Source organism: Mastigoproctus giganteus, chromosome 3 (assembly GCF_048544385.1).
Source record: "Mastigoproctus giganteus isolate SK-2022 chromosome 3, ASM4854438v1, whole genome shotgun sequence".
Taxonomy (NCBI): domain Eukaryota; kingdom Metazoa; phylum Arthropoda; class Arachnida; order Uropygi; family Thelyphonidae; genus Mastigoproctus; species Mastigoproctus giganteus.
Window position 1 is genome coordinate 222,325,888 of NC_143577.1, and position 20,550 is coordinate 222,346,437.

Sequence of the window (20,550 nt, forward strand, 5' to 3'; positions counted from 1 at the left end):
TCCCTGAATGCTTCCCATTTAGAACTTGCTGTTGGTAACACATCATCAGTTGGTCCCATTCGATAGAATTTAAACACTGTCTGAGGCCATTACAGTCACCTTTAGCCCTCCCTGTAGTATTATTATAATGGCTATATTATGCAAGGGAGTGGACTTTTGCTGCACCTGCCAAAACTCCGTCTGCAAAAGCGGATATACAATTCCTCTTTGAATTTAAACTAGCTATAGATAAACCTCGCTTATTGTTGTAGGAAATTCGTTCCAATAATCTACAACACGCCGAGCGAAAATAAAACACACGAGCTTCAGCGTTCTGTTACTCCTCAAACGTTTATATTTTTACCTCAATCGGGTCATCTAAGCTGTGTGCTTGCCAAACTTTGGAGCCCGCATTCTTCATATGGAGAGCAATTAGACCCAAACTGGCATTTTGAATCCGTTCTATAGTTTTATATCTTTTTCAAGCGTGGTCTCCAGACATGAACACAATATTCTAAATACAGTCTTATCATTGTCTTTTGCAAAGGGATGATGACATCGTTTTCCTTTTGAAAACTAAAGAAGAACAGTATCGGATGGAACATGGTGTCCTGTCTGTACATATATGATATTCAGACCAGTGCCTTCTTAGCCGTCTGTTTACACCTCATGGAAATTTTCTTATCTCACTGAATCGTAACCCCGCAGTCTTTTTCACCCTGAACCACTTTTAACTAGCTTGTAACTCCTGGATTTCTATTCTCTAGGTTCAAAATCTTACATTTAGAAGCATTCAATTTCAATTACCATTTTTTGGACCATTTGTGCAACCGAACTAAATCATTTTGAGAAAAAATGAACTGCCTCTAGCCATTAATCGTGCTTCCTACCATTAAAATTATTAGCGAACTTAAGAAACTTTCCCACATTCCATCAATGTTATTATGGAAAATTAAAAACAGAAATGGCTCCAGTAGTGATTCCTGAGGGACTCTACTTGTTATACTGCTCCGCCCTGAGATATGCCCACTACATCATTACTGATAAAGGACATGGCTTCATTCTGCACATAGTGTTGAACAAACTAAAGCGTCGGTAAGGCTACCAAGGGTACTTACAGCGTCGATCACGAATTGTAGAGGCATTCCGCTACCAGTTGCCTTAGTATTGCAGGGGAGAAGTACCAGCTCATACATTGTTATTTTATTTAAAGTATTTCTAAATTAATTATATTTAATGGAATTAAATAGAATTAATTTTTAAATGTCTTCTTAGTGACTTGCGTGAGTTATTCATTAGATATTAGTCAACAGTCTGCGCGGATAGCACAGTGGTATCGTCACTGTTCTCCCGACAACGGGTGGAAAAGACCCGGGTTCGAGTCCCGTCGATGATGTGAGGAACTTTCATGGGCTTTTTTCACTCCGTGGCAGAGTTAGTCGGTCTCAAGCATGGACAGCAAAGTTTTTTACCCTGAAAAGCAGGGTTTTTCGCCCAGCAAAGCAGGAAACACACGCGGTTTACAGACACAATACACATAAGTGGTTGAAGTATCATTCCAGGTGACCATAATATAATGGTTTAGATACGCTATATGCTATTGGAACAGTAGTATTGGCATAGTATTTAGGGTCGGGCGCCACTGGCGGTTTCCCACATCTGCGCACGCCATTGGAATGCTGGATTTTTTTGGGTAGTGAAGGATTTAGGAGTGTGGATTCCCTTCTATTTTCAATTTTTGTTTCTCAAGCTCAACTTTTGGCTCCATAATGGTTTTCATTATAGGTTTATTTCCTCGAGGAGCTGGTTTTCAGATATTGTCAAGTGTAATTTCAATATTCTTTGTTTGAATTTCGAATATAGATGGTCCATCGTCGCTCATTATGAATTGAGCGAATTGAAGATGTCTGATATACTGACAGAAAAAAAACTGACTCGAGTAAATAATATGAAGGTCTTTGAGGTAACAGAAGACGAGAAAAAGCAGTATGTACTGGAACTTAAGAACATGTTTGAGCTTCTAAAGACTGTTCAGGACTAAGATATCAACGAGGAATACTACAACTTTCTGAAAGTAATAAAGCCCAAGAAACCTATAGGTAAAAAGAAATCCAAAGAAGAAAACAATAGTCAAGAAACACTTGTAGTGATGAACCGAAGACGACAAATGAAGAGCAAGATAAACACGAACAAGGATAAAATTTAGTATACTGAGTTATGCAAAGCCATTAGAAAGAGTCTCAGAGAGGACATAAGAAGATTTAACACAAGAAAAGTAGAACAAGCATTATGGGAAAACAAAGAACTTAAATCAGCAGCGATGAGCAGTAATACAGAAAGACAAATGATACTGAAACTGAAGAATAGCGATGGTGTACTTATAAATAGCAGAGAAGGCGTAATTCAAATGGCAGAAGGCTATTATAGAGAATTATATAAGGAGCAAGGGAATGATGCCAGCAGTGGGGATGATGGATCGCAAATTAGTAACACATACGACATACCCGATATCCTTCCTGATATCGGGTATGTCGTATGTGTTAGAACATGCGTTGAAGAAAATGAAGAATCAGAAAGCCCCGGGGGAAGTTGAAGTTACTGTAGATTTGCTAAAATTGGAAGGAAGAGACATGAAACAGAAACTGGCAAGGCTCTTCACAAAGTGCATTAGAAAAGATGTGATGCCTAAGAAGTGGAATAATGCAATCATAGTTTTTACTGCATAAGAAAGGAGATAAATCAGAAATTGGAAATTATAGACCCTGTATATATAGCTTGTTTTTCTCATCAACCGAAAAACAAGCTGACTTTAGGACAGGATTCTCAACTATGGATCACCTTCACGTAATATCACAGCTAATGGAGAAAGCAAATGAATATAAAACACCATTATGCCTGGCATTTGTGGATTATGAAAAGGCATTTGACTCCATACAGCATAAGGCAATGTTTCAGGCACTGGAAAGACAATGCTTAGATACCCCATATATTATGATTTTGAAGAAAATATATGAGAATGCTACCTCCTTTTTAGACTAGACAAAGACAGTAGCAAATTTAAAATTGAGAAAGGAGTTCGACAAGGAGACTCAATATCTCCGAAGTTGTTTACTGCTGCTGCCCTTGAGGAAGCTTTCAGAAGATTAGACTGTTCGCAGAATGGAGTCAATGTGAATGTAGAGTACCCCAACCATTTACGATTTGTAGATGACACTGTGATCATAAGCCATTACCCCAAAGAATTAGAGGAAAATCTTAATCAGTTATGCAGAGTTAGTAAGGATTTTGGACTAAAGATGAATATGGCTAAAACAAAAGTAATGATGAACAAGTATGCCACATACTTGTTCATTATAGCTGTAATAATGATAAATTACTGGAAGTCAAGAGAAGAATAAATTTTGAATGGATCATCATCATCATCAGCCATTTTCAATCCACTGCAGGATGAAGGCCTCTCCAGCAACTTTCCAGTTCCTTCTGTTTTGAGCACTGGCCATCCATTTACTACTCAAAAACTCATGAATTTCATCTATCCATCTCCGCCTTTGTCTTCCAGGTTTTCTTCTAGCTCCTCTTGGGTACCATTCTATTATTTTCTTAGTCCATCTGTCATCATGTCTTCGAGCTATGTGTCCTGCCCAAGACCATTTTAGTTCTTTTGTTTTGATAAGAATGTCCTTTACTTGAGTTTGCTGCCTAATCCATGTGTTTCTCTTCTTATCTAACAGTCTGATTCCCAATATAATTCGTTCCATTCTTCGCTGTGTAGTTCTTAGCTTCTCTTCCATTCTTTTGGTGAGTGCCCAAGTTTCACTTCCATAAGTCATGGTGGGGAGTATACATTGATTCATTATTTTACGTTTCAGACAAACTGGGATATTGCTCTTCAGTATGTGACTATATTTCCTGAATGCTATCCATCCAAAATTTATTCTTCTCTTGACTTCCAGCCATTTATCATTATTACAGCTAATAACTTGTCCCAGATAAGTGTAAAGTGAAGTGTAAAGTGTAAAGTGTGTTTAGGGTCAAGCGGCACCAGGGGTTTCCCCCATCTCCGCGTAGGTTACATTGTATGTGAACCAGTTTACTGGAAAAGCCAGAGATTTAAAAGTGTATGGACTTTGTATATGTGTGATGCCTTGTACCGTTGTTCATCTGGTCATTTAGCCGCCAGACCTCTACTGAGGCCCGACGTTGCCCCACTTTCGCCCCGTGGAGGCAGACCAGGTATCCACTTGAATATAGTTCACTCTGGCAGGTCCTGCCACCTAATTTCCTGAGATTTCAGTGGCTAGGACCTAAAAAAAAAAAATAAATAAAAAAAATAAATAAATAAATAAATAAATGAAATAAAATAAAATAAAATAAAATAAATAAATAAAAGTGATCACGTTGAGGAGGAAGTGCTAGGAGGTCAAAAGAAATGGTGGGCGAAATTTATTTTCACTTGTGGAATTTAGATTGTGTGGGGCGTTCACTAGCGTGCAGGTAGAGTGGGGAGGGAGACTGAAGACTGGGGGGGAGATAGATAGAAGTATGGAGCCGATAGGGAAGACAACTCCAGTTTACAGTGGGGCATGCCCATGCCCCACCAGAAGGAAAAGAAGGGGTGGCGAGAAGGGGAGGTGACAGTAGGGCTGTCCCCTCATCCCCCGCCAGGGAAGGGTAGAAAGTAGGCCAGGCAAGGGAGTTGGCCTATTCGCCAACAGGGCATACATGTGGGGTGGCTTCAGTCGGGCGCCAAGGCGTCAGGGCTGCCCCATTTGGTATTCCCAGGAGTGGAGTGAAGATATCTCTGTCCAGGTTTTCAGTCCAGGTCTGTATGACATTTGTGCAAATCATGCTTGGTCTTTTATTAAGTAGTTACTCGTGGGATCCAGGTCCATCCACTGGTGGATATTCAGTAGGATAGGCTTCAGTCACAGTCAGGGTGGACTCCCGAAGGTCCGATTGTAGTCAATGCGTTTGGTTAACAGTTCTCAAATGGAATCGGTGTCCTCCATCGGTCAGTATTTAGGAGAGTGCAGTTCAGGCACAGTCCAGTTTTATCTTGGTTCATCATTTGTTGTGATTGTTGTTGTATTTATCCTAGTTGTCCTAGATTTTCCGGCAAAGGAAGAGTCTGGCGTCTTTCAAAGAGGCACTGAGCAAAGTTGGTTAGGGCATTGTAGGTTCCTTCGTCCTCCAGTAGGTAGTGCTCCTGATTTTTGGGGTTGAACTGGACTCGTGTGATGAGGTGTCCACGCAGATCTTCGTACAGTTCACACTCGTGTAGCAGGTGGTCCCAGGTCTCGAGGGAACCACATGCGCAGGCTGGGTTATCTGTCAGTCCAAAGAGGTTTAGCTTGTGGCGGATAGCTCCATGTCCTGTGAGAAGGTAGGTGACGTGGAGACCAGGGCAGAGCCATGTCGGATATTTTGGGTACACCTTTTGCAAGTTCGGAAAGAACCTTCGCGTGATGTCTCCTTTGTCAGAAATCGTCCAGCGTTGTTGCCATATCGATGTCAAGTACGTTTGTCCCAGATAAGTATATGACTCCACCTTTTCAATTACTGCTCCTTCAATCATTATTTCCCTTTCCGTGGCATACTTGTTCATCATTACTTTTGTTTTAGCCATATTCATCTTTAGTCCAAAATCCTTACTAACTGTGCATAACTGATTAAGATTTTCCTCTAATTCTTTGGGATCGTGGCTTATGACCACAATGTCATCTGCAAATCGTAAATGGTTTAGGTACTCTCCGTTCACATTGACTCCTTTCTGCGACCAGTCTAATCTTCTGAAAGCTTCCTCAAGGGCAGGCAGCAGTAAAGAACTTTGGAGATATTGTGTCTCCTTGTCGAACTCCTTTCTCGATTTTAAATTTCCTACTGTCTTTGTCTAGTCTAATAAAGGATGTAGCACTCTCATATATTTTCTTCAAAATCATAATATATGGAGTATCTATGCCTTGTCTTTCCAGTGCCCGAAACATTGCCTTATGCTGTATGGAGTCAAATGAATTTTCAAAATCCTCAAGTGCCAGGCATAATGGTGTTTTATATTCATTTGCTTTCTCCATTAGCTGTGATATTACGTGAAGGTGATCCATAGTTGAGAATCCTGTCCTAAAGCCAGCTTGCTCTTTCGGTTGATTCTCATCAAGTATTCTTTCTAATCTGTTAGTAATGACCCTTGTGAACAACTTGTAGATATGGGATAACAAGCTAATTGGTCTATAATTTCCAATTTCTGATTTATCTCCTTTCTTATGCAGCAAAACTATGATTGCATTATTCCACTGCTTAGGCATCACACCTTTTCTAATGCACTTTGTGAAGAGCCTTGCCAGTTTTTGTGTTATGTCTCTTCCTCCCAATTTTAACAACTCTACAGTAACTTCATCTTCCCCCGGGGCTTTCCGATTCTTCATTTTCTTCAATGCATGTTCTACCTCATCAGGAAGAATATCGGGTATGTCGTATGTGTTGCTACTTTGCAATCCATCTTCCCCACTGCTGGTATCATTCCCTCACTCCTTGTATAATTCTCTATAGTAGTCTTCTGCTATTTGAATTATGCCTTCTCTGCTGTTTATAAGTACACCATCGCTATTCTTCAGTTTCAGTATCATTTGTCTTTCTGTATTACTGCTCATGGCTGCTGATTTAAATCCTTTGTTTTCCCTTAATGCTTGTTCTACTTTTGAATGGATAGCATTCAGGAAATATAGTCACATACTGAGGAGCAATATCCCAATTTGTCTGACACGTTAAATAATGAACCATTGTGTATACTCCTCACCATGACTTATGGAAGTGAAACTTGGGCACTCACCAAAAGAATGGAAGAGAAACTGAGAACTACACAGTGAAGAATGGAACGAATTGCGAATTATATTAGGAATCAGACTGTTAGATAAGAAGAGAAACACGTGGCTTAGGCAGTAAACTCAAGTAAAGGACATTTTTATCAAAACTAAAGAACTAAAATGGTCTTGGGCAGGACACATAGCTCAAAGACATGATGAAAGATGGACTAAGAAAATAACAGAATGATACCCAAGAGGAGCTAGAAGAAAACCTGGAAGACAACAACGGAGATGGACAGATGAAATTCATGAGTTTGTGGATAGTAAATGGATGGCCATTGCACAAAACAGAAGGAACTGGAAAGTTCCTGGAGAGGCCTTCATATTGCAGTGGATTGAAAATGGCTGATGATGATGATACTGAAAGAACCATTCCTTTGAAATCCAAACTGGAATCTTAGTTGCCAATGGCGATCAAATAACGGATTTATAATCTGTGTATAATGGCAAAAAAGAAAAAAGTCTGGAGAGTCCATTGTGTTAGTCAAGAGTTCACCCAGGAGGAGTTGTGCTGGAATTCAGTCCCCCACTGCACCAGAGCCCAAGGTCGTGATAAAACCCTACTATTCAGTAAGATCCAATATTGTATAATTCAGAAAAGCTATAACTTTAAAGGCAAGCGTCGAAAACCAAAGACTGAGGTATAGAAGGCGACTGTGGAGACAAATAAATTATTATCCTGTCTAACCGGTTTCAGGTATTGTGTCCTCCTGTTAGCTGTTATTTTGCTCTCTTTATAAACTAAACTAAAATAGAGATTTTCATCCCATATAACACCTAAATTAGAACAATCTGTTAATAGGAGCTCCTTTCAAGTACACTTGTTTTCCCTCTTGTTAGAGAATGTTTAAGCTTTAGGCCAGTTTATTTGGTAGCTCGCAAGACTATTATTTTGTTACTAAGAAGTGACCTATTTAGTTACTAAGGTGTCAGCTTAGTTGGGGTTGAGGTAGTGGTATACCACTACCTCAACCCGGGTTTCGATTCTACTGGAGTCTCATCGGTGGGCAGGTAGGCATTGTGAAGATCTAAGCAACCCAGTGACGAGTTATATTCTCAATATGTGAGATGTGAAATGGTGCAGTAAGTAAAATAGTAATATTTCAGAATTTATATATTTAGTAAACTGATAACAAAAATACAACGACTTTCGCGTAAAAAAGCAATCGGCCTATTGCCTATTCATCCCTCCAATCATCTCATGAAAATCAGCTTATTGGAAGTCGAGTGGTTAAATGCAGATGGACGGACATGGAGAAGATAATAGGCGCTTTACGCATGCGAGAACAGGGATAGGCTAGTTCTGGGGTAAATTTTTGTTGGGATTAAAAAAAGAAAAGAAAAAAAAACAGATTTCAAACCTTAAACAAATAAATTTTATTGAAATATTATACAATAATTACATATAAGAAATAAGGCAGACAAAATATTCTTCTTCATGAACCATAGATTATTATAGAAAGTTAAAATTTGCAAATAACAGATATAATTTGGTATATTTTGAAATCTCTGAATATAATATCTTCAATACTATTTAAGATCGGAGTTCATATTAAATAAATACAACATGAAGTTTTCTGAGCAATACTGACAGGCTGCCAGAGCAGCCCAAGGGGTCTAGTCAATGATATACAGGAATTTTGCTAGCAGGATATAAGGCAATAGTCAGGCCACTCCTTGAGTACTGCACACAAGTCTGGAGGCCTCGTTTTAGGAAGGATGTAGAGCTGCTGGAACAAGTACAGAGAAGGGCAACGATATTGGTAGGAGGGAAACAAAGGGTTATGTTGCAGCGTCTGGAGACTAGACACCTGCTAAGTGATCTGGTTGAGTTGTATAATGCCTTGAATGATTTGAGCAAGCTCAGTGCTGATGAGATTGAGGCAAATTGAGGAAAGGCAGTTGTAGAACAGATGTGCGAAAATTTGCCTTTGGCCAGCGGGTGATTGATCGCAGAAAAACGTATTTTGCCCACAGTACTAATAAATGCTGTACTGACCCTAAACTACCACTCTGTCACAATAAACCTGCTGTTTGCCAGATCTAAAAGCATCACTCCACAACCACATTGTGTGCTCCATTATAAAAGTTAACAGATTTGATTTCAATTTAAATAAAAGTTGTAAAATATATGTATTGTTTTCAAAGTAGCTAATATTAGAAATCTGATATTACGTTTATCAAAGTTCGTTGTAAAGAAGTTGCAGCAAGGGTCATCTTATTAGGAATTTTGTCTTATATTAAACGTTGAAGAGGAATTGGACATGAGGTAAGCTACTACTTAAAAAATTACATAAAAAACAAGCCACGATTATCCCAATCATAATTGGTGTCGTGTTGCCACCAGAACTGTCCTGTTTCAACATATATCCGAAATGTACAGATGCGATGTTTGATATTTGACTTTTGGAGTAGCCATCTACGACCTTAATACCGAAATACACATCTGTGGTCTGCGTTGAGTTGTTAGGCATAAGAAGAGATTGATCCACTTTCAGCTTCAACGTGTGTACTTGACCAGCTGATTGCGTTCTGTCGCTGCCAGATAGAACATGTTCGTTTTTGAAGGCAAATGCATCACCAGGCTGCTCGATTAATTTTTCTTTTTCGTTACTTGCTCGTACATCAATCCTGGAACCTAAACAAAACAAACCATCATTAGAATATAATGTTCACCCCATCACTGAAGATTCTCTGTGTTCACGGAAACTCTTAAGTGATATTAAAACATCTAACACACATCTTAGAAACTTACCTTGCTTGAAATCATCAGGGGTGGTCCATTGTAACGTAACCATGTCTTCAGTGACATTAGTCACTTTTAAATCCGTAATTCTCGTAGCTGGAAGGAAGCCTAGGTTTTGATCTTCAGTCTTCACCACGAACTCAATTTTCACTGATTGACTAAACATGGGAATCAGCTCGGGCATAGTTGTATTCATTTCTTCTTTCTCCGATGTTTCGAAATCACTGGCCATAAAGCTGGCTGAAGGTGCTTCTGTAGGAAGGTCTGTCAATAGGAACAAGACAATGGATTCAGCAAGCACACTATAGGAAACAAAGTTAAGAATAAATGAAACACTGAAATTGTTTGCAAATTATTGCGAATTCAGATTATATCAGGAGTTTCTTATAAATGAGTAAGTTAATGGGGATAGGATTTGGAGAACTTCGTTGGAAATTTTGTCGATGGAGGCTAACTACTGTCCCAAGTGAAATCATGTGCACAGAATACCGGAAGTGTAGGACATGTATCTCGATCGGTGTCTTCATTAGGAATATAGTTTTTCAAAACTGAACGAAATCAATATAGCTCACCTTTCATATCTTGCATTGCAGGACTTCCAAGGAAAGCCTTGTCACCACGCACTTGAACGAAAACAGAGTATTTCCCCGAACCCTTAAAGTCAGCAAATGTAGTGGAATAAACCCCATCGTTCATTCTGATGTCAGCACCTGAAAAGTAACACTCGAGTTATCAAGTGAATACTAAACACAGTTGAAGGAAGTGAGTACAGTACAACTGAATACAAGTGAGTACCACGCACAGTCTGTAGGGTGTCCAGAAAGTCTGGAACCAATGGCAAAAATATGTTTTTCTTACAGGTGAAAGGTATTAACACTGGATGAAAGGGTGGAGATAGTTCTTCTTAGTGTCATCAAGGATGGACCCAAAGGGAAGTGGCGGACGAGTTTAATGCTAGACATCCTGAAAGGAATCCAATAACGCACAGCGCAGTTGGGAAACTGGTGGCATGGCGTGGTGTATGGGACACACATGCCATCGGACCGTTCTTCTTCGAAAAAACAGTGGATGGCGAAAAATACCGGAAAATGTTGGGTGATGAAATGATACCAGAACTTGATTTAATTGGACAACGACCCAAACAGTTAATGCAAGATGGCGCTCCTCCGCATTACGCAACTAGAGTGCGTCATTGGCTCGATGACATGTTTCCTCATGATGAATTGGGAGGAGAGGACAAGTGGAGTGGGCACCACGATCATCTGATCTTAACCCGCTGGACTTTGCATTTTGGGAATTCCTGAAGGCACAGGTGTATGCTGTAAAAATCCGAGATCTTCTTCATCTTAGGGAGAGAATTACCAAGGCTTCTGCTGCTATCGATACCAACATGCTGAGGAGAATCCAAACAAACATGGTACACCGGCTACAAAAATGCGTGGAGAGTCAGGGTGGGCACGTTGTACACATATTGTAAATGACAGTAAGCATACGTAGTGTAAATCCCATTGGTTCCAGACTTTTCAGACACCCTGTATAGTCATGAACTATTGCGAACGTTAAAGGTAATTTTCATATGTCAATTCATACCTGCACCGTTGTCATAAAGGGCAACATGTTTCCGATATCCACCGGGTATTGAAATGGTTGCTGCTACATTTGCGCTTAGAACACTGCCGGGGCCTTTGGTGACCTCTACAAATATCCGCAAAGGATTCAGTTTATCCACCATGGTCTGATTGACCCAAGCTCGAATCCGAACTGGCATTTCATCAGCATTCATAGGCTCGGGCGTGGCGTACATCATTTTCGCTGATTCATTCGACTTGCTCTCCATCAACATTTCCTTAATCTGTGAAAAGACGGAAAGATATTATGGAGCCCCCAGATGGCTGACCAGGACTACTAGTATAAGCTGGAAATTCATATTAGGTATTTTCACAATGCACAAAATATTCATTAATTGTTTTTAGCTCAAATCCTACTTCTTTTAACTTCAAAAATTTAAACAATCATGGTGCAGATACAGTTCCACCACCTTTAGCTTTAAAGTATCGAGTTAAAGAGACAATGTTAAATGGTTAAATATTCTATAAAACACAGAAACAAGCCAATGATGCGCTGATTATGAAATTAATATTCACCTTCATTTCATCCTCTTCTGGGTACATCTGTACGGCCACAACCTTCCACAATGCATCGATGAGTTCAGTGGTGTCCAAGTTGGATGGATTTTTCACTACGAAGCTCATGCCACCTGTTCCTGCATTTAGATTTTTAAGATTTTCCGCATCGATTTCACCCATGGCTATGGTGTGCAAGATTACTTTCGATTTTATTAATTCTTTCACGGCCTTTGAAATCGACTCAGTGACAGGCGTTACTCTTCTACCATTTGTGATTAGGATTACCACACCACCTTCTGCTGAGATATTATGAGCACGGAGGACCTGCAATATTTACACGAACATATTATAAATAAATCTACCAAGCAGTTCAATATTATAAAGTTATCCGTATATGGTTTCCTAAACTTGAGCAATGGTACAAACTGAAACATAATGCCTGGAACGCGAGGAAATATGTCACTTAACCATTGTAAGCACAGGGGTTGAAAAAATAATGGAAACCCCTGATATGAAATTAATACAATGGTGTAAAAATCACAAAAGATGATTGGAAACGTTTCATATTTTCGGATGAATCATCACTTACACTTTATCTAACATCAAGGAGAGTTTACGAGTGGCGAATGCTAAAGAAAGCGCATCATCTTGACTATCTTTTGCCAACCGCCAAAAATGGAAGAGGATCAACAATGGTTTGGACAGCAATACCTTTGTATCCTTTAGGTCATATACTCATCCTGAACAAACGAATTACTTTAACTTATTACCTTAACATTCTAAGTGAGTTAACGTTCATTCCATGGTGTAAACATTATTTCCTACAAAGAATGCCATTTTCAAGATGCTAATGCTCCAACGCACACAGCCAGATATGTCCAATTTTGGTTTGAGAAGCATGAATGCGCTTTTGTGGCTGTGTAGCCACAAGAGCGCTTTCATGTCACCAGACTTAAACGCTATTGAGCCATTGTGGGCATATTTGAAAAGGAGGTGAGAAGTAGATTTCCTCCACTTTCATCATCCAAGGAGCTTGAAACGTTCCTCAATGAAGAATGGTCCAATATTCCCCTTTAGATAGTTCAAGGTTTATTTGAATCTATTTCACAAAGAATACAAATTGTTTTAAAGGCAAGGGGCGGCCCAACACCATATTAGTGCATAACTGTAACTCTAATCGCAGGCGTTTCCATTATTTTGTCCACTCCCTGTAGATGATATTTAATGGGTATTATAGAATGGTAGGCAAAACCAGAGTTTACGGGAGAAAACCCATGCAATCCTTCAGTGAGACGGATTAACTTACCACGTTTTAAAACGTCCCATAAAATTACTTGCATTTGACCGGATTCGAACTCAGATCTTTTCCACCCGATGTGAGAAGCAGATGATTATCACCACTGTGCTATCCGCGAGGGCACAGATTAAGCAGCTAGAGATCAACAGTTTGTATTGGGATATGTTATTAATTTATTAAATAGGGTTCCAATCCCGTGAACGACTGCCTGTTTTATTTTCCAGTTCTGAATCACTTTTTAACGCTTCTAGTTACATGTTATAAGTAACTCCTGGGTTGTTCAAAATCTTTAGAATACCCTTCATTTATTTTGAGCAACAGAATTGCTGTTTCAAAATGGGTAGACTGGTTCTGGTCATTAAACCCCTTCCTACCTTCAAACCATGAGCAATGTGACATATCGCAATTGTTTCCATATAGGCACGAGACCCTGCAAGCTAAGTCCCTTTATACACTGCTCGAAAAAATTAACAGAACACGTATAAAACGTGGTGTAACTCGTGAAGCTTGTGTTTAAGCGGGACAAAATTTGGTATGGTGGTGTACCATAGAATAACAATGAAATGAGGAGACAGCGAGAAGCTTCGGACCGGTATAAGGGACATTTATAAGGGTTGTATAGGAATTACCAAAAAGGTCACATTACAGAAGTCGATACAAGATGCTCAAAAATATGGTCACATGACATCAGTACGGCGTGTGATCCCCTCCAACGGCTAAAAAGACCTGATAGCAGTCTCGATATAAGGGTGTCTGTAAGATTCTGTGGCAACAAATTCCATTTTCCACCAGCACAGACCTTAGCTTACCAAGTGACCAAGAAGTTGACTGTCGGCGCGCAATGCAATGCCCAAGGGCATCCCGAATTCGATCAGGTTTAAGTTCGATGTTCGTCCTGGCCAAGGCAGTCGTTGGATATCTCCAGTTTCAAGATATTCCTCCACCACTTGAGCTCTATGTGCAGTGGCGTTGTCATCCAAGAAAATAAAATCTGGTCCAACCGCATCCCTAGAATGGTGCACATTAGGATTCAAGGATCTGTTCTCGGTACCTCTGCGCAGTTATGGTATCCCTATCAAAAACATGAAGAGGGGTGCTACCGTTGATCATAAAATATTCATGAAAAACATTTTGCTCTGTTAAATGTGTCGAGCAGCTTAAGACAAACAACACTAAAACCTTTAACAGAATAAACACTATTGGAAATTCTTTTAACATTCGGTTATTTAAAAATCAATAAGCGAATTGAATGTCAAATCAATTCTACACTTTACCGCTTACCTCTAAACTAACATCAAGGGCTTTTCCTATCGAAGACCGCGAAGTTCCTTCTTTTGTTGGTAGATCCATCAAAATATCCATTCTGTCCTGATGGTTGTTTATCCTTTGCATCCCCTTATGTTTTGCGTTCAGGTCGAAAGAGACAATGGCTACCTCGGCTCCATATGGAAGTAAATCTTCGATCAGCTTGCCAGCTGATTTGTTTACGAGAGGAAGGATTTTACCCTGGAACCCAAAAAACGAGTCAATAATCTTGAAGAATTATTGTACTTTTAATTCATTATATTTATAATTATTATTAACTGTGGGACTGGTGTTATAACGTAGACCGTTCACCCACTGTTAACTCATAAATATATACTTACCCTAGGAGGAGGAATTGAAACATCTATAGCTAATACATAGCGTCCTCTAGTGTCAGGTTTCGGCAACACTACTCGAAATTTGGGTACAACGGAGTGGGTTGATCCGCTGGCCATTCTGTTAAGATAAAAAAGCAAAGCACGTTCTTATGAAGAGTAAAAAAGGAAAAACAAAATAATAAATTATGTTATACACTGTGTTTCGTTCTGTTATTATACAATAATACCAGAACTTAAACTTTGTAATATACACTATTTTTGGCATATTGTATAATGGAAACATGCAATAAACGAATCATGTATCCAAAATGATTCGTTTATCGATTGGAAAATTTTAATTTTCAAATGTGTAGATGACCACTACCGATACTTGGGATGAACCGGGCCTTGGAGATTATCCCTTGGTGAATCAATCGACGATGTCAGGTTTATGTGAGTGTTAAGAATGTCTGACGGGAACCATCTGCCTGCGCTGGAGAGATACTGTACGGGGTAAAGCTGGTCAGTCTCAAGATGTAGGCAGAGAGCATGTTGAAAATTGAAAGAGGTTCCAAGAGTTAGACGCTGGTGTCGAGGAGATTTGATGTGGTAGACTTAAGACTCCAAAGATAGATGAAGACAGATACCTTCCACTTCTGTGGTGGCACGAAGACACATGGTGACTTCATGCCACCATGTGTCTTCATAAAGATGACCTCTATGTAAGACAACCAAAGGCGTGTATTTTCCTGACTTCCATTACTGGATCAATGTAAACGCATGTTACTTATACCTAAGACCAATGATGGTGTGGGTGTAGGGATGTTTACTGATGACTGTGGACTTTTATTTAATCGTTTAGATATGGACCCGTTGAAGGAAACTAGGCACATATTATTATCCCAATAACTTTCGATATACGGGAACTGTATATTGGAAGTATATAGAGTAGTCAAGTGCATAACGACCTCACAGGGGTATAGAAATGACGTCCCGGATACTTGTAGATCATGTTCAAAGGATGTGCACTTGTGCTTATTGTATAGCAGGCCTCTTCATTGAATGTGGCTTGATTGGTTTCAGTCAAGTATTTTAGCAGATTCCAGCGATTTGTTTTGTGACTGTTGCTTAAATTTTGCAAATAAGTGTAGTTAAAGTGAATTATGGCACTTACCCTGCATTGTTTGAGAAGTCAGGATGCTTGTTGATGACATCTCCTGTGCTGGTGTACTGACACTGAGCATTCTGTTCATTAGGAGCCCACACATTGTGTTTATATTTCTCTCTGTCACAGAAAGTTTTGATCTGTAAAATTTTACCATTTTAAGTAGAAGCAAATATATCCATTTAACAGTAAAAATAAAAACATTATCTTCTAACAAAATAAAATAAATGTTGAATACTGTAATAAAAGGAAAATTACCGAAGGTAGGGATGGGCTATACATGATAGATGCAATAGCTTTTGTGGAATTTGGATCTGGAATAAATATACAATCCGGATCAACTCGGAAATCCTCGGATATTCGACATTTTTTGCCGTTTGGCCTCCTTAGCCATCCTTTGATGCCTTTCATGCAAGTAGTTGGAAGAAACTGGAAACAGAAATAACATATAATAATTATCCGATGTTTCTTTATCACCAGTTGATTGACATTAATTGTTAGTAGTCTTCACCTGTGTTTCTGGATTGCAATGTACGTCATGAGATATTAATTCGTATCTACTGTAAGTTAGTCCTCAGTAACAGTATAGTAGTTTTGCCACTGGTCTGTTGTTTGGAGAGTATTAGTATTAGCCATATGCCCCTTAGCACAGTTGGTATAATCACCGTCCTCCCCACATCGGGTGGAAAAGACTTCAGTTCGAATCCCGTCAATGAGACGAGGAATTTTTATAGGTCTTTTTCACAACGTGGCTCAGTTAGTTGGTCTCAAAATTTGTAAGATGATGTAAAAATTGGGAGATTCTCTCCCAATCTTTACATCATCTTCAAATTTTGACATCACGCCCTTTATCTCTTCGTCGAAGTCTTTCACGAAAATCAGAAAGAACAGTGGTCCAAAAAGCGATCTTGGGGGATCCTGCTTCTTACATTAGTCCAGTCTGAAGAGTAACCATTAATCATAATCCCTCCTGCTTCCTACAGTACAGTAACCCTGGGATCCATCTCAACCACGGATCGAAAAACGTCCATAAAAGTTCTTCGCTTCCCTAATGGGATTCGAACCCGGGCATTTTCTAGCCGGTGTGGAGAGGACGGTAATTATAACTCTGGAGGTTATAATCACCGTCTAGTAGTCAATGCTACCTGCAGACAGAGCAGGAATAGGGTTTTCTTCGTGAGTTATTCTGGGTTTGTCAGACCACGAAACACACACTTGTACGAACATAATGCATATTATGGTCTTTTAATCTCCACTGCAAGAATTGTTTTATATCGTATTAAGTCGTTTCCTTTCAGGGTATTAAGGAGATCTTAAAAATATTTTAATGAAATACAAGTTTTATTGAATCTTTTATTTTAAATATAGGTTTCAAATTAAAAAGATATCTGAATTGCTTTCCAGAATTATAATAATATTAAACTTGAACAGAATATCTTATTTCATACCTCTCCATCCTTTTGGTAGAGAATTGGATAAGCTGGATCTCCAGGCTTACCATATTCATCGAAGACTCCGTACCTTAGGTGGGCCCACTCGTGTACCAGCTGGCGACCTATTGGATTAGCAACAAGAGTTCTATTTGCGCTATTCAAAAGGTGAATCTAATATCCGATTGTAACACTATCTCTCTCTTCAACAACAAATATTACTTGAAATGTTTAAAAACAGAAAAATACATTTAACCCAAAAAGCATGCGAATCCACATATAAATATTTCTCATTGGAGGTTCTGCTAGCTAAAAGTTTTAAGCTAAATTCCAATCTAATTCAGAACCCTCTTGCTTACCATAATGATTATTTCCAGTGGTTAAGAGATTTAAAGTTAAATTTCAGCTATCAGCGATTGAAACTTAAATCCCAAAATTAAAATAAAGAACAAAATATGTTGTTACTGTGGATCACGAAGGTTGCATACCTGCATTACCATACATTTCTTTCATAGCATGTTTCGCATCTTTTAAGAAATTCGTGGTTAGATGAATATATAGTCCTGGTTTTCCACAGCCTTCAGGCTGAAGTGTATAGGGGCGATCTCCATACAGGGAATTTGGTGGACTCACCCTGATTGACGCTTCTTTGAAATAATTCATCTTACCGGTAAACATATAGTCGCTTTTCTTAGTCCACGTGCTTGGCAATGCTATTGTGACTTCTCTGAAGAAAACGCGTCGTCTAGTGGCTTCAAATAAGTACAAGGAAGCATCGGTGAACATTTTCTGAAATATAAGAGAATATTATTAACCTTAATTATCTCCAAATTTGAAATATCAAAATGGATTTCCAATAAGTATTATTTATTTTTTGGTAGATCTGGAAAGATACTAACTTTAATGGCATCTACTAGGTCCAAGTCTTCGGGAATACTTCCATCGACGGCAATCAGGATTTCTTCATAGCCATGGTCGTTCAGCCTGATTTTATAACTGTAAGCTCCACTCAGTAGTGTGATCGCAGCCAGTATCCCCAAAATCCAGGTCATTACTGTTGGCGTGGTAACTGGAAAAATTAAGGCGAATTCCGTTCTCACAACAGGGACATAAATAACATCCAAAAAAGAAACATATTCAAAGGCAGGGCTGTGTCAAGACTTTTGAGCGCTGGAAAGTTAAAAAAAAGGGCCTCTTCTCTCCACAAACATGAAATATTCTCATTGGTTTATTTTTGTGATCCTGGGAGCTAGCACCTTAATGGTCTTTTTCACAATATAGCTGAGTTAGTCGGTCTCAGGCAAGGGTAACATGGTTTTTTTCTACCGGAAACTCGAGTTTTTCGTCCAGCAAACAGCAAATCGACCACAGAACACACGCAATTTACAGACATAGTATATAGAGCTGAATATGGCCTAAGTTTCTGATGCACATAAAATCCCACAACAACCAACCAACCAACCAGCTATGAACACTGGAATTTCATCTGGCAATTCCGAACTCTAGCTTCTTCCAACGTTTTCTCTGGAACAGCTTTTGTTCTTAAGCTAGGGCAACTTGCCCTTGATGTAGCGGTTGTAGGGACGAAGGAAAAAGCGCACCTTTCACATCTCAAGGCTGGAAATTATCAAGAATCATAGCTCTAGCCAGTAATGTTCATCTCTTTATAGACAAAATTTCCAGAGTGTACATTGTCTGATGGTTTGTTGGACTTTTTTTTTTTGATGGACTGTTTTCTCCATACGTTATACAGCGAAAAATAAAATATCGAAACCGAACTAAATTTAAATGTAATTTAATTACTACGTTCGCTTATAAGTACTGAAATATTTACGAATATTTGAACTTGTTTTCCAGACTGCTTAACAGAAGAACATACTTGATACAAACGGTTTTCTGTTTGTATCAAGTATGTGCTCCATCTGTAACGAATCCACAGTCCTTCTACCTTTAAAACTGAAATTTAATAAGAATCGACATACCTACAAATCATATAAAAATACTTACTTGGAAGATTCACCGATAATGTAACTCCAGAAGTGTATGAGGGACAACACCTTGCTTTTAGAAGAACCTCACGAAGGAATCAAGTAAGCAACACATGGAGAAAAGAAGCCACTCATCTGATGCCTACCAGTATTTGAACCAGTCAGCCTTCAGAAAAGAAAACATTTTCCGCTTTATATATAAGCACAGAGAAACCATTTATCCACTGGAGACCTAAGGCTGCTAAAGCGCATAGACTACCATATACCAAACTTCACAGGCTCCACCTCTTCCAATTACGTGTTTCAGTCTATATGGAAAGCGAGCTCAGTCACCATGGTGATCACAATACCGTTGACAGGTGACTTCCTGACCAAAATGCAGCCAACCAGTCGTAGTTAAATAAATAAATAATAATAAATACGAATGGCCTCCTCCTCCTCCCAAAATTCCTGAATAATAGTTAAGTTTATATTTTTAATTTCCTAAAATCATTCTTGCACTTTTACTGTCAATAACCCACTAATGATCTGAGAAGTTGTTAAACCTAAGTTCCGCTTTTTTTTTACACAGAATTAATTGCTAAAATTAAATTATCGTAAATTGTTAATTAATGACAGTAATTATAATATATTCCCAGCACTTCTAAACGTGAGTTTGCTGCTTTATAAAAGCAAACTCACGTTTAGTTTAGAAGTAGACTGTTCGGCTTCTTTTAAAGTACTTTTTGAAGCTTTCTATAAGGGAGTTATGGATATTTATTGAAGGTCCCTTGTTGAATGTTCATGGAAGATTATGTTTTATACATAAAGAATCGCTGGCAGCATAGGTTTTGACGGATGGAATATTTATCACTGTTCTACAGCCACGTGGCCAATTTAGTCGGTCCAAGGCGCGCTTGCATGTTCATCTCCGATAAATTCAAGTTCCTCACCCAGAAAACAAAAAAATACACCGAAGTACATGTTTTTACAGACATAACTAATTCCTCGTAGCCTTAGTTGCTTTGGCACTTAATCGTCGTCATCAGCCATTTTCAATCCACTGCAGGATGCAGACCTCTCCAGCAACTTTCCAGTTCCTTCTGTTGTGCAATGGCCATCCATTTACTACTCTACGTCTAAGATCATCATACAGGGAGCAATGAAACAAGATGTAATCCCAATTTTCTGGTGATCCACAAAGATGTGATTCCAACTTTCTGGTTATCCACCAAGATGTGATTCCAACTTTCTGGTGATCCACACGGACAGAGGTCTGTTTGTGATAAATTGAACCTAAAAAGACTCTTCAAGATGATACTTTCGTATCATCTTGAAAGTTAATGGTTTTTCCAAGA

At 39.0% G+C, this 20,550-nt stretch overlaps 1 protein-coding gene across 1 annotated transcript in view; it reads right to left on the bottom strand.

The window, feature by feature from the left end:
• Positions 1 to 20,550, bottom strand: part of LOC150088771 (uncharacterized) — a 202,530-nt gene that overhangs the window by 157,005 nt on the left and 24,975 nt on the right. The window contains exons 15-26 of the mRNA XM_090370318.1: positions 18,125 to 18,294; positions 17,714 to 18,014; positions 17,244 to 17,350; positions 16,054 to 16,224; positions 15,805 to 15,935; positions 14,655 to 14,769; positions 14,290 to 14,514; positions 11,730 to 12,035; positions 11,176 to 11,437; positions 10,158 to 10,295; positions 9,595 to 9,849; positions 9,133 to 9,477 (exon numbers count right to left, since the gene is read on the bottom strand). Of these exons, the coding sequence (XP_090226444.1) occupies positions 9,133 to 9,477; positions 9,595 to 9,849; positions 10,158 to 10,295; positions 11,176 to 11,437; positions 11,730 to 12,035; positions 14,290 to 14,514; positions 14,655 to 14,769; positions 15,805 to 15,935; positions 16,054 to 16,224; positions 17,244 to 17,350; positions 17,714 to 18,014; positions 18,125 to 18,294 (2,526 nt within the window). The remainder of the gene's footprint in view (positions 1 to 9,132; positions 9,478 to 9,594; positions 9,850 to 10,157; positions 10,296 to 11,175; positions 11,438 to 11,729; positions 12,036 to 14,289; positions 14,515 to 14,654; positions 14,770 to 15,804; positions 15,936 to 16,053; positions 16,225 to 17,243; positions 17,351 to 17,713; positions 18,015 to 18,124; positions 18,295 to 20,550) is intronic.